Here is a 14,797-nt window from a genome sequence, read left to right on the forward strand (position 1 = left end):
TTCCCTATTCTTTCCAGATCCTTTATAAATTTACATCAAGCATTGTCTATTTTAAAGGATAGTATCCATCATTATGATAGGTTTCAAATCAGTTTTAGAAGCCATTTCGGGTCAGTAATTTTCTTTTCCGAGTATGATGCCTAACTTTGGAACGTGCATTCAATGAAACCGGCGCCAGTCAAATGGAATTGAAAAGTATTCGGCACACTGGATTTGATTTTTGGTTAGAAAAGGGAGGTGGAGGGTTGTCAAGGGGAGAAGGGGTCCTAAGATTTCCAATCTATTGTTTAAATGGTTACATTGTGGAAATATAGGAGCCTCTAAGCTTGTTTTTCTAAGTTTCCACCCTTTGTTAGAAGCGGTTCAATCCTGTTTCGGACCAGTTCTGGGGGGTGGTGAGGAGGGGCGCTTGTTCTGCTCTCAGCAGATTGGTTACACGCGTCAGGTGGTGGCGATGACTTAATTCCTAGCCCAAGAAGAATATAATGTTAAAACTGGTTATGTAATTTTATGCTTCTCCTTTCTCATGCAGCATTTAGTTCAAATGTTGACGATTTTTCAAAAAGTACAGCACATCTTTACCTTTTTCAATATTAAAAAAATACACATCCTTGAGGAAGTGCTAATTGAACTAAGGCAAGTGTCGAAATGACGGATGCTTGGGAGTTACAGCATTTAACTCATTTTTTAAAAGAGATTAGGATGAAATCAGTTCTTTCGCTGGGTTTTCACAGTTACACATGTCATTTGCATTCTGACCAAATTTCTAGTTAATCCTTCCGAGCTGTAAGACTGAGAATAAATGCAAATGCCTAATGACAGCTTTGGTATTTGTTGAGGAGGAGACACAGGAGTTTGTGTTCGAACCTTTCTGGACATTGTAGCTTTTTATAAAGCGGTTAGGAAACAAAAGGTTTTTAAGGAGTTGAGATTTGCATTGGGGATAAAAGTATGATAACGACTTACAGGAACTAAAACAGTTTGATTAGTTGCTCCATGACTTCACGGTAAAGAAAACTGTGCCCTTACGTACCCTGTACCCCAATGAGATGCCCCTCAACCCCTGCAAAACGCGGACGAGCTCTTAGCTGGAATAGTTTCAATGACTTAAAAGTGGGACCTCTCAAACTAGCCTGGAACTGAGACCCCGCCCCGGACGACCGGCGATAGGCGGAGCCGCGTTTGTTAGCCTGTTGCTAAGGCGATGCCAGGCTGTGATTGGATTGGGCACGAGCGGGTGGGGAGAGGGGGCTCGCGCCGGTTGGGGTGAGGCTTGGAACCGGCGTGCGCCGGTAAAGGTCCCTACCGAGCGGCCGCCCCCGCCCCTACTCGCGTCCGTCCCCGAGATTCTGGAGGCGCCGTGGCTCGGGTCGCAGAATGTTGTCGCCCTTCATTTGGGCTTGCTTGGGGGTCCCGAAAGAAACGGTCCTGGGTTTCGTCAGAGGAGGGGGAGAGCAGCTCTTGCTGGCCTCACAGGTGCCACACGGCCTTCGGCGTAACTTTAGCTGGCAGTCCTATTCTGAAGGAACTTGGGTTAGCGGGACCCCATTTTCCTGTGTCTCGGGTAGAAACTGGCACCTTCTGTACAGGCTGATTCCCTGGGCTGAAACAAAGCGTGTTATCGACCTATGCAGTCGCCAGACCGGCTACCTTGATTTGACCTGAGGGGACAGGCTGGCCAGGAGGGGAGGGAAAAGTGCTACCGACAACGAAAGCCAGGGTGGGTGCCTTAGCGAGTATTCCCTGACCCCTCCCCATTGTTTCCCGGGGACTATGCGGCCCTCCCCACCCCCATCCCCGCCCCCGTTTCCCTCACCGCAACTGTAAAGGTGTCAGGGTGGCCCGAGCCAGATCGAACCGGTCACCGGCTGGGGCGTGTAAAGCGGAAGCGCCGCGGTGCGGTCGCCCCGCCCCCAGTGCAGCAGGGTAGGCTGCGCGAGCGCGAGCGCGAGCGCCGCGCGACGTATGCCGTATGTATAGCGGGGCGCGCGGGCGGCGGCGGCGCGCGGGCGGGCCGGCTGGGATCTGCTCGCGCCGGTTTAGGCCGGTCCTCTCCTGCTCCGGTCTAGTTCTTGATTGACAGCCCGGCACTTGTTTACCACGGCTCGGCCGCCGCAGCTCGCCTCAATGAGACTGCTGAGCTGGCACAAAAAGGGAGAGAGAAGGGAAGAAAAGGAGAGGGACGCAAACTTTGGGCGCCTTCGAGGGGAGCGGGTGTAAATGGCCCCCAACTCACCAGGCAGTTTTCAGTGCTGAAATTCGTTCAGAGGATTTGCGCCGGAGACGAGGAAAATAGTACCGAGATACGGGAATCATCCTGGGTTCTGAATAAAAGTGTCCACATATACACGCTTTTTTCCCCCCTTTTCTTCTTTGATGTAACGGAAGCATCACATTTTTTGTGTACCTTCGATACTTTTTGGTGAGGGAAAGTTAAATGATACTAATCTCGTCCTCTCCCATGATGGTGTCTACACGAAAAACTACATTAATAAGGCGTTTATGAAATTATAATATTTAGACAGAAGGCTAAGAAAAGTCAGTTTAAGAATATCGCCTTCCATATTTTCGTTAAGTATGTGTATTTTGGAGAAATTTTTAAAATAAGCTCTTTGGCCAAAGGAAATTGGTTATAAAATGAAAGGTCATTCTTCTGAGAATTGGAAACAACCTAATTGGAGATCATTTTTCAAGGATGTGGAACAATGTTTCCCCCCCCAAGCAGGCACCTTTTAACTCTCTCTCTCTCTCTCTCTCTCTCTCTCTCTCTCTCTATGCAAAATTTTATCTGTTCCTAGGACAAACTGAGTGTGGTCATCACTTTAGGTTCAATAGAGAATTTTTATTTTTAGCTCTGAAACTGACGTTAAAATCACTGTTCCTTTTTTTTCTATTTAACTTCACCTGACAAAGTTTTCTAGTGGTTTTAGAATTGTAACATTCATGGCAGGTTACACAGTTTTTATTATGTAAGTCTTATAATAAGTTTAAATAAACCATTGGAGACAAAGGTAACATCGTACTGTGAAATATGAGCTCTTCCTTTTTGTTGAGCATATACTGCATTAGGTACAGATGCTGCAGAGTTGGGTCATTTACTATTAAAAAACTTGCCTTTGGGGGCGCCTGGGTGGCTTAGTCGGTTAAGCGTCCGACTTTCGCTTAGGTCATGATCTCACAGTTCGTTGGTTCGAGCCCCGCGTCGGGCTCTGCGCTGACTGCCAGCTCAGAGCCTGGAGCCTGTTTCAGTCTGTGACTCCCTCTCTCTCTGACCCTCCCCTGCTCGCGCTGTCTCTCTCTCTGTCTCCTAGAAATAAATAAAACATTAAAAAAAAAAATATTTAAAAAATAAAAATAAAAAACTTGCCTTTGGGGTATCAGTGTTGATTATCCCCATCTTACAGATGAGGCAACTGAAGACAGGATTTGTATTAACCCCAGAGAAAGTGACAGAAGATTTGGAACTAAGACGTTTCAGACTCCAAAGCTTGTGGCCTTAATTATTAGAGCCTTATCTTTAAAGTTATGCGACTGTGAGGAGTGTGTAAAGGTTTAACATCAAGTCTTGTATTCTTTTTATGTTTGTTTCAGATGATGACAATTCCGAAGAAGGCTTCAACACTATTCATTCAGGAAGGCATGAATATGCATTCAGCTTCGAGCTTCCACAGACGTAAGTATTATAAGTAACAGGCATTCTTCTTAAACCTCCATTCTTTTAAAATTAAAATTATTCTAAATTTAAATATATTTAGTTAAAAAAAAAAACCCTTTTCATTATTGAATGTTGCTAGAGGAAAACAATGCACTGAAAGAAGTAGCTACTTTTTTATCTAGCCTGGCAAAATTATAGAAAGCAAAGCTCAATTCTTAGTCTCAAGATCTTTAAAGGGGTTTTTAAAACTTGAATAGTATTTCACTTAACGTGAGTGAATTAGAAGATTCTATTCAAGTAGTAAGCATTTTATAAGTACTTTATCATCAGTTGGCATTAACAGAAACATAAAACATCAGGTCTTCTTTGCTAATGCTAACCAACAGCACTAAGCTTAAAAAATAAAAATAATTAGGAATGTCTTAACTTTAGAAGTGATGTTCTTTTAATGTGAATTCAGTGGCTTCTGTGCAAAGAGCTAATTGAAAAGGTCACACAAGAGATACTATATGACCTGGACTTAAATGAAGCATCCATCCTACACCTAAACATAAGGCTTGGAATATAGTATGGAAGAAGAAAAGAAAGTGGTTTATTCTTTTTTTTTTGTTTGTTTTTTTTTTATTTTTTTATTTCAAGGAGAGAGAGAGAGACAGCGTGAGCAGGGGAGGGCCAGAGAGAGAGGGAGATACAGACTCTGAAACAGGCTCCAGGCTCTGAGCTGGCAGTCAGCACAGAGCCCGACGCAGGGCTCGAACACACAAACCGTGAGATCATGACCTAAGCGAAAGTCGGACGCTTAACCGACTAAGCCACCCAGGCGCCCCTGAAAGTGGTTTATTCTTAATGTAAAAATAAGTTGTTAAAAAAGATTGTACTCCCCCCAATTTTTCAATATCTTTGATAATTCTAGTATTGGAGTTCTATGTGAGTAGAGTTCATAGGTGCTATTTTTCAGAAATCTACCAACTAAGATCATCTGATTTTTTTTAACGTGTATTTATGTATTTTGAGAGAGAGAGAGGGAGAGTGAATCCAAAGCTGTCCGCGCAGAGCCGGATATGGGGCTCAGTCCCACAAACCGTGAGGTCATGACCTGCGCAGAAACTGAGAGTCAGATGTTTGAGCCACCCAGGCGCCTCAAGCAAGGTTATTTAAAATAAACTCTGGAAGACTAACATAAACACTGCATTTTATTTTTCTGTGCTATGGACATTAATACAAGGGTCTAAAATGCAAAAATACCTGTGAAAACACTACTTCTCATCCTATTCTAAGTTAGCATCTTACCTGTACATAACTGAACCCTGGGCATTTGTCTCAGGAAATCATGAAAGAAAAGGAAAAAAAAAAAAAAAAACAAAGGAATTAAAACCTTCTACAATTAATAAAATTTGGGAGAACTGAAAACCACTTCTGATTATCTTGATACAGATAAATAGAAATGTTTGTTTTTCTTATTAAGCCAATAAAGTTAGAAAACTTGGCAAAAAAGAGTTAGAACATGAGTAAACTAGGACATGGAAAAGCAGCTTTTTAGAGTTTCAGTAGACACCAAAATATGAAAAAATTTTGAAATTATAACAAATGGTCTAGGCCTTTTCTAGAACTTCTTAATTAGTTACTACAAAAAGAGATAATTGCTAGCCAGTGTGTGGAATTTCTCAATAGAAATACTTAAACCATTCTTAACTTCATTTTTAAATTAAAACTTTTAACCTTCCAAAAATTGTTCATTGCCAAACTTTCATAATTTTGCCACCAGCATTAAAGGTAGCTTCTTCTTAGTTTAAAGGGATTGTATTCTTCTGGCTTTTTAAAGCAAAATTACTGTAATATTAACTATCAGCTGTTGTTATTTGGAAAACAGAAGGTTCCCCCCCCATGACTCATCCCTTTGGAAATTAAAAAAAAAAAAAAAATCTACGTTTGATACCTCACTGATATATAAACAGTGCCCTATAATAACACTTCTATATGCTGACCTGGTATATAATTATTAAAAAGAGGTATAGAATTAATATATTGAACTTTATATTCTGCGCAGACCACTTGCTACCTCATTCGAAGGCCGACATGGCAGTGTGCGCTATTGGGTGAAAGCCGAATTGCACAGGCCTTGGCTTCTACCAGTAAAATTAAAGAAGGAATTTACAGTCTTTGAGCATATAGATATCAACACTCCTTCATTACTGGTAAGAGTTGACTGAATTCTTCATTCTTGTTTTCAGCATATAAATACTAAAGAATAATCACCTAAACTATGTAACATGTATAATTTTTAAATCGTGATTTACTTTAAAATTTATAAATATTAATCTATGTTTTTAGTATCTTAAAAATCCAGTCAAGAGCACACAAATTAGTGAAAAATAATGCTCATATTTTCTAATATTGTGATAACTTCAAGTAAATTTCAAAAGAACATATGGTATGAAATAACTCTTACTCTAAAGATAACAATAACAAAAAATAGATCTGTTCCTTGGATAATTTTAGTGAAAGAGGAACAGTAGTATCAATTATTATAAGACCATGTCACTTATGAAAAGATCATAATCTAAAATTTGCATTGCATTCTTCCAACATAGGGATAGTTGTCAAATGATGGGGAGATTGTCACTTTCGTGAAAAAACAATTCCCTTTTAAAAGCAACCCTTTTTAATTGCATTTTTCCACAAGATTCAAATTTTACTTTAAAAACTATGTGGTTTAAACAAATGATAACATCTTTAAACAAATAACATTAAAAATCAGAGTGTTCCTTTTTTCACATAACTGTTACATTCTTAAAAAAAGAAGTTAACATTTGGGATTATAACCAAATTGCTTCCTAAGCTGCCTTTTTTTTTTTAAAGGCAATTTAAGTGGAATGTGGAAAGGGTTTTTTTGTTTGTTTGGTTGGTTGGTTTTTAATTACTGTATATGTAAAACTGTGTTTATGGAATATGATGTTAAGCCTTGTAGCCTTTTTTTACTTGAATGGAAATTTATATAAAGACAAAAATAGTTGTATAATTCAGGAGCCATCAGGTTTTTTTGAAGTACATTTGGATATACTTAGAAAAACAACACTGCTTTTAATTTTAATTCTCCAAGAATTTGGGACCTTTATATTAAAATATTCCATTACTATCGCAATTCCATGCATTGATCTTTTTCTCTAAATTTCTTTCTTACAGTCACCCCAAGCAGGCACGAAAGAAAAGACTCTCTGTTGCTGGTTCTGTACCTCAGGCCCAATATCCTTAAGTGCCAAAATTGAAAGGAAGGGCTATACCCCAGGTACGTATGAGATGGATTCCCAAAGAAAATGATCCTTCTTCATGTAGCTTTTATGTATAAATATATGGAATTTCTCTAAATGCAAACATAATGTAGTATTTGGTAAAATAAACCAGTTTTCTTTCATAAATTGGAATGTAGTGTCCATTTTTAAATAGCACTGTAAATGAGCAGTTCCTTTTTATAATTCTAAGGTATTTGCCACTTTTGGGACAGTTTTTTATCCATGTAGTCCATTGAACTTACAGACTGGGGGGTTAAGAATCTACATTTTTTTGGGTTTGTTTTGTTCTGTTTTTTGTTTGTTTGTTTGTTTTTTAACAGTAGATACATATTTTTTTCCTCTAGGTGAATCAATTCAGATATTTGCTGAGATTGAAAACTGCTCTTCCCGAATGGTAGTGCCAAAGGCAGCCATTTACCAAACACAGGCCTTCTATGCCAAAGGGAAAATGAAGGAAGTAAAACAACTTGTGGCTAACTTGCGTGGGGAATCCTTATCCTCTGGAAAGACAGATACCTGGAATGGAAAGTTGCTGAAAATTCCACCAGTTTCTCCCTCTATCCTTGACTGTAGCATAATTCGTGTGGAATATTCATTAATGGTATGTATAGATTTAAGGATTTGTTGTTTCGTAATGAAGTCATGAGAATATCATTTTGTCTTATATCCAGGATTTGATTTTTATATTCCATATATGATATATACAAATATATATAAGCCCTAAATTTGAATTATTAATAATTTGACCTTATTTGGAAATGTAGTATACCGTAGTACACACAGAGAAATTTTTCTTGTATATTCTATGTATATGTAAGTAAGAAACAAAGTAAATGAAAGCCTCAAATAACATTAAAATCGAGTTTTAGTTTTTAATAAGAAATAATACTTGGAATTCTAAACCTAACCTCTTCTTTCAATGTTTAGGTATATGTGGATATTCCTGGAGCTATGGACTTATTTCTTAATTTGCCACTTGTCATTGGTACCATTCCTCTACATCCATTTGGTAGCAGAACCTCAAGTGTAAGCAGTCAGTGTAGCATGAATATGAACTGGCTTGGTTTATCCCTACCTGAAAGACCTGAAGGTAATTTGATATAATGCATGTTTAAGCTTAGTCTCTTATTATTATTTACAAGAACAAAATGTTGCTTCTAATATTTTATAATTAGATATAATTATATAATTAGATATAATTAGACAAAAACTTTTGTCTATACCTGCAGAGAGTTGATGTGTCCCTAATGTTAGATTTAAAACATATATCCCCCTAGATTTGATCACAAAACAAAAAAATATTATTTTTATCTTGACATTCTTTTTTAATATATACTATTCTGTGTATTTTGACATGCATAAGAACATGCTGTTCGAATTGCGTGTATCTTTTTCCTTCAGCACCACCCAGCTATGCAGAAGTGGTTACAGAGGAACAAAGGCGGAACAATCTTGCACCAGTGAGTGCTTGTGATGACTTTGAGAGAGCACTTCAAGGACCACTGTTTGCATATATCCAGGAGTTTCGGTTCTTGCCTCCACCTCTTTATTCAGAGGTAAGCATTAGCTCCTCAAGTAAGAAGTAAGCTAGCTCTCTTGGAAAATACCATTGCAGACTTCTTTAAAAATAAAGTTCAGTTTTGATTATCATCATATTAGTAGAAAAACAGATAATTTAAAACATAATTAAACATTAAATTATGGTTGTCCAGATTTAGTAAGTTTCATTCTTAAATTTAGTAAGTAGGACTCATATTATTGAGGAAATAAGGATACTGATCCAGTCTCATGCTCAAAGAATATCAGTTAAAGGAGTAATTCATTTTTTGAAGTTTATTTGTATTTATTTGAGAGAGAGAGAGAGAGAGAGAGCACAAGCACAGTCCGGGAAGGGGCAGAGAGAGAGGGACAAAGAGAATACCAAGCAGGTTCCACACTGTCAGTGCAGAGCCTGATGTGGGGCGTGAACTCACAAACGATAACATCATGAACTGAGCCAAAATTAAGAGATGGATGCTCAATAGGCTGAACCATCCAGGCGCCAACAGAAGTGGCATTTCGCAAGCATAAATTAATTTAGTAGCTGGAATTTCTTATTCATCATCCTTTTCCAATTTAATTTTTGCATACTTTACCAGTCATAGGGGAAAAGAACATATTTGCCAAAAAAAACAACAACAACAACAACAAAAAAAACCATGATAACGTTAGACAAACAACATTTCTACAGTTTGATTATTTTTATTCATCTCTGATTGGTGACCACTAAGCACTTAGGTGAATAAAACATGGCCCTTACTTGGGAGAAGCTCACAGACTGATGAGAACAAATTTAGAGGTGAAATATTCCATAATTGATAGAAATGCATGCAGTTCATTTGAGGAACAGCTCATTAGGACTTGGGAATCAGGAAAGCCTTCCCTGAGAAGGTGATTGATAAGTCAAATCTTCCAATAAGTACTCCTCAAAAAGTTATATAATCCAGGCAGAAAAACAGCATGTGGAAGGCAAGGAGGTAGGATAGAAATCAAGCAATTTTGGGATACTTCAGAATACATCTTAATATGTGTTTGAAGGGCTTTAAAGTTGGCCTTGATACCAATATAATACCAAATAGTTTTATAAATCACTAGAATCAACCTGATCCTTTTTGTTATCATAGTTCAGCAATTTTACTATGTACTATTACTCTCACGTAAGGCATAAATGGGATTGTTTTACTCTGTAAGAAATTGCTTCTTTTCCTCAACATCATTGCTAGATGAGTGCATTTTCCTTTGGATGTGGTTAGTAGGAGAGCCACTTTACTCACTGAAATATACAATATTTAGAATTTGTTCTTATAAATTCTTGATTAGACATGTTTTTTATTCTATTTCATAAAATTTTCCCTTAGAATGTTAAACATGTTCTCCCACTTACAGATTTTATTACTACATTTTTACACTGATGTTTCTGTCTTGAGTCAGTCATTTCTATTTGATCAGAGCTTTCTGGCTATATAACAGGCATGTTAAAAGAATGACAATCTAAGCAAATTGTGTGTCCTTCTTTTAAAGTGAACTAAGATAAGGGAATTAAACACTTTTAAAATTCTATGTCCTTCTTTTAAAGTGAACTAAGATAAGGAAATTATACACTTTTAAAACCCTAAGTTGTTTCAGAGTGTGATTTAATTAACAGTCATATGGGGGGAGGAGTTCTAGATTGTATTACAGTGATTTTTTTTTTTCTCTTTTAAGTCATTAAAAGGTAGATGCTTTTTTTCCCCAAAACCATGTTTTACCTAAAGTTTATGAGGCACTTGAGATTGTGCCACATTTAAATGCAAGTAAAAATGGGTCTTGCCCAAAAGATGTCTCCCAAAAAGGAGTGCATTAAAGCCAGCTATTTGCCTTCCTGTGTCCAGTCTCTTTGTACCTGGGAAGTAACTGAAGTATATTCACTTTGCTTAAATGTATGTGCATAATGAAAGTCAGTGTAGAAATAAAGAAGGTGGGAAGACTGTAGAGCATTTTGGGTTCAGCACTGTTATTTCTTAATATACACTATTTTTCTAGGTCCTCTGGGATTTTACGTTCACAGGTTATTACCTCACATAAGCACGAAGAATATTGTTCACACAACTGCATTTTTCCCAAAGCCCAGAAAAGAGACAAGTTGACTTTTTTGTAAAAGGATAAAAGGGATACTTTACAAAAGGAGATCATCTCTATGAAGATGTTCTCTATTGTGCATTTGGTTTTTCAGTCCTACTGAGTGCTGAGTAAAACACCATTCCCTGATAAAATTTCACCATTAGCTTTTGGAAAAGAGAACTACTTGGGCATACCTTTATAAATGTTATTATTAACCTAGTAATTAAATATAAGACACTTTATAAATAATACTAGTATTCTTTTCTCCCTTACCTGCCGTGTATGTTCTTTCTGATTAAATTCTTCAGTGGTACTCAAAATGTTAGTCATCAGCTACATCTTTACTAGACTTTATCAAATAACTATATTTTTTTTTCACTTTTCTTTTTAGATTGATCCAAATCCTGATCAGTCAGCAGATGATAGACCATCCTGCCCCTCTCGTTGAAGGAATACTTCATTAGATCAACTTGATGTGGGTCCCGAACTGTATCTCTTCCCAGCTGAGGACAGAGAAGTATCTTGGAGACACGTTTTCAGAGGAAGTGGAATTGCTTTTGCCCAGAAAAATGGCAGATACATGAAACAACCAGTGGTCATGCTTTAGAAGCCTACAGCAACATTCTGGGACTGCTCCAACATGCTTGAAGATCTAAGCTTTTCTCCTTTAAAACAGGCACATATTAAGAGCAGTCTTCTTAGCCTATGGTCATACGTGTCAAGACACCACGTTGTAAAGAGGGATGATTTCCTTCTTTTGATTTGAAAATTTGCACATGCTCAATGCTTACATTGTGCAGTTCCGATGTCACTACAGCTTTTTTTTTTCCATTTATGCCAGACTCTTGATACTCTTTAAAAACTTGTTTGCGGTCAGCACAACAAGGAACAAAAGAAAGCTTTGAAAAAACTTTAACATGAGAAAAACGCACTGACTTTTTTTTTTTTAATTTAATATAGCCTGGACTTTACCTGCGTATGCACATGCTCAGAAATGTCCTACTAGGCTGACCATGTATCACCTCTTCAGCTTGGATCCTATTGTGGATTTATTTACAAACATCAAATGCCTTCAAGCCAATCCTTCTTGCTGTATGTTTTGCAGCCTACTGTAGTAGATACGCAACAGAAATGTGGGAAAAGAGATAAGAGGAGGAAGCTAATAAGAGACTTTGTCAAGATTGTATACCTTCTTGGTTTCTTTTAAGAATTTGTTGCCTTTCTACTATTACAGCAAAGCAGCATTTTGTTACTGACTGCCTAAAATCACTTAATCTCAGGTGAACGCATCACTTGCCAAACTGTTGGAATGCTATTTGTGTTTTGTTGCACTGTTATATTTTTGTTTGTTTGGTTGGCTTTTTGGAGAGGGAAATTTGGAAAAGGGACATACACAAAAGTGATAACCCACCCACATTCCCTTTTTATCATTACATATAAGAAGAAACTAGCAGAGCTAAGAATGGAGTAAAGAAAGGCAGTATGGCAGGCACCAGCAAAGAGTTAAGGGCTTGTTGCTCTTAAAAATTATTGTTATTTTTATTATTTTAAGAGTATGAAAATTTTCCAGTCACTGGCGAGGAGGAGAAAGTGCATTTATTTTTGTATGGAGTTACTTAATTACCTCCAAAACACATATGTTGGAAATCATTTTTGCTGGTGCGGAGTATTTTAATGAGCAGGAATATATATATTCAGGTTACTATTAGAGAGCTCAATTTATACATTTCCTGTCCTGCTCAAGCTTCTCAGAGCTTGAAAACCCAAGTTTATTCTAAAAGTGCATAACTTCAAAATTACAAAATACTAGAATATGTGCTGAAATGATAACTGTTTTATATTTCTGTGGTTTTTTTTTATCAAAGTATTTTTTCCATTACCTAAAGAACATTTTGCTAAACATGAGAAATGACTCACTTTGAGTATATATAGATAAGAAGAGGAACCACCTCAGTAAATTATAGTTTATATTAAAGATAATTTACAGTTGGCTCATAACAGATATACCAGCATTCATGATGACACTTAAAAACTGCATTTTCCAAGGTACCAAGTATACTGATTGTCTTAGGGAATTCAGTTCTGATGGTTTTAATGAAAATCAGCATCTCTGATATTACAACATACGTGTAAAATGGGTGTTACATCTATCCTGCCATTTAACCCCACAGTTAATAAAGTGGCTGAAAATAGTAGTAACTCTGGCTTGGTGCTTGACCTGGTTAAATACTGTCTTAAAGCTTCATACAAAACAAATAGGCTTTTCCATAAGTGGCCTTTAAGAAAACATGGAAGACAATTCATGTTTGAAAAATGCTGACAGGGTGAAGAAAGCCCAGCGTAAAAATGAATCGCGTTTTAGGTGATTCAGTAAAGGGTTTGGGCTCCCGTAGCAAACTAATACTAGATAATAAGGAAATGGGGGTGAAATATTTTTTTATTGTTGTTAAATCATTTTGTGAATGTCCCCCTCAAAAGAAGCTAATGGAATATTTGGCATAAAGGGCATTTGGTGGTTTTATTTTTGTTTGGGGGGGGGGGATTGTCTGAAAATCCCTTTTCTTTTTTCTTTTATGTCTGACTAGGGAACAATTGTTGATATGCATAGCATTGGAATACTTATCACCATATACTCTTACAAATAACACATGAAACAAGAATGACCAATATTCTGATAATTGGCACTGGGTCACAGAATACAATGTGATTAAATTTTGACTCTATAAAACTTTATCAAATAAAGTTTTATTTTCCCCATTAAAGTATTTCTTTACTTTCTTATTTAGAGGCATTACTTTACTCTTTTCTAAATATTGGTCAATTCCTGACATAAGATGTGAGGTTCACAGTTGTATTCCAGTATTCAAGATAGATTCCTGATTTTTCAATTAGGAAAAGTAAAATCCAAAATGTTAGCAAAACAAAGTGCAATATTAAATGTTTGCTTTATAGATTATATTCTATGGCTGTTTGTAATTTCCCTTTTTTCCCCGTTTTATTTGGTGCTGAATATGTCCTTGTAGGCTCTGTTTTAAGAAAACAATATGTGGGAAATGATTTAATTTTTCCTATTGCTCTTCCTTGTGGAAAATAAAGTGTTTTGTTTTTTTCTTTTTTGTAAAATTGTTTGGAGATTTATTTGAATCCTAATCATGTTAGTAATTTGTCATACTTGCAAACACTATTAAGACTACAATTAAACCCTGTTTTAAGCCATGCTGGATAAGAACTGTTTCTAGATATCAAGGAATATCACTGAAGAGTTAAAGGAATTTTTAATACTATTTATCACTGTTTGCCTTAATAATTCACCAAGATATACGTAAGTTCATTAAGTAATTTCCAGTCCTCTATATGAACCAAATTTAACCAGGTAAGATAGTTTCACTTTCAGGTACCAATGCCTTTATGCTGTGAAGTATCCCAAGTTTCTAGTACTATCAAGAGCACTTAAATTTAAAAGGTGTATTAACTAACCTCACAAAAATATTTTTTCTAAATTTTAAAAGAGCAGTAAGCTTTTTCTAAAAGACTGAATTTTACAGTGATTCATAACTTTATAATTTGGTGATCATATTTAGGGTAAAATATTTCAGTGTTTATATATTCATAGATTAGCTATCAAGTTGTATATGCACATTACATATAAGATTGTCCCATACTTGAAAATGTATATATACATTAGTGTGTTACAAAGAAACATTTAGACATTCTACATTTATAATCAGTTTTAGGGAAATTAGAGCAAGGGGCTCTAGATGACTCAGTCGGCTAAGTATCGTACTCTTGATTTCAGCTCAGGTCATGATCTCATGGTTTCTGGGATCAAGCCCTAAGGCTCTACACTGACATTGTGGAACCTGCTTGGGATTCTCTCTCTCCCTCTCTTTCTGCCCCTCCGTGTGCTCTCTCAAATAAACATTTTTTAAAAATCTACACAATGTCTAGACAATAAAGAATAAAGATGACTAAGGAATGAGGAATAACATGAAAAGGAGAGACCTAGGTTTTGGGTTCTGTAACTTTAGATGTAGCCTTGTACAGGATCTGTGAATTTTGAGGTGTTCATCCACAAAGTAGAAAAGTAGCTATCCAAATTCCCTTTCATCACTGAAGGCACAAGGTTATAATATATATTTTTAGGTAAAGGAATAATGCTCAAATCCATTATAACATTGGAAATTAATCCCGTTGCTTCTAAATTTATGTTAGA

At 36.7% G+C, this 14,797-nt stretch overlaps 1 protein-coding gene and 1 long non-coding RNA gene across 2 annotated transcripts in view; one reads left to right on the forward strand and one right to left on the reverse strand.

Annotated features, from left to right (window-relative positions):
• Positions 1 to 1,901, reverse strand: part of LOC120247539 — a 22,167-nt gene extending 20,266 nt beyond the window's left edge. The window contains exon 1 of the long non-coding RNA XR_005532347.1: positions 1,817 to 1,901. This is a non-coding gene — a long non-coding RNA (uncharacterized LOC120247539). The remainder of the gene's footprint in view (positions 1 to 1,816) is intronic.
• The window catches only part of ARRDC3 (arrestin domain containing 3), a 14,435-nt gene extending 1,089 nt beyond the window's left edge, over positions 1 to 13,346 (forward strand). The window contains exons 2-8 of the mRNA XM_039255492.1: positions 3,592 to 3,673; positions 5,703 to 5,850; positions 6,839 to 6,941; positions 7,290 to 7,546; positions 7,873 to 8,035; positions 8,347 to 8,501; positions 10,976 to 13,346. Coding sequence (XP_039111423.1) covers positions 3,592 to 3,673; positions 5,703 to 5,850; positions 6,839 to 6,941; positions 7,290 to 7,546; positions 7,873 to 8,035; positions 8,347 to 8,501; positions 10,976 to 11,032 — 965 coding nt within the window. The 3' untranslated portion in view covers positions 11,033 to 13,346. The remainder of the gene's footprint in view (positions 1 to 3,591; positions 3,674 to 5,702; positions 5,851 to 6,838; positions 6,942 to 7,289; positions 7,547 to 7,872; positions 8,036 to 8,346; positions 8,502 to 10,975) is intronic.
• Positions 13,347 to 14,797: the final 1,451 nt, after the last annotated feature.

This window comes from Hyaena hyaena, unplaced genomic scaffold (assembly GCF_003009895.1).
Source record: "Hyaena hyaena isolate Hyena2069 unplaced genomic scaffold, ASM300989v1 scaffold_529, whole genome shotgun sequence".
NCBI lineage: Eukaryota > Metazoa > Chordata > Mammalia > Carnivora > Hyaenidae > Hyaena > Hyaena hyaena.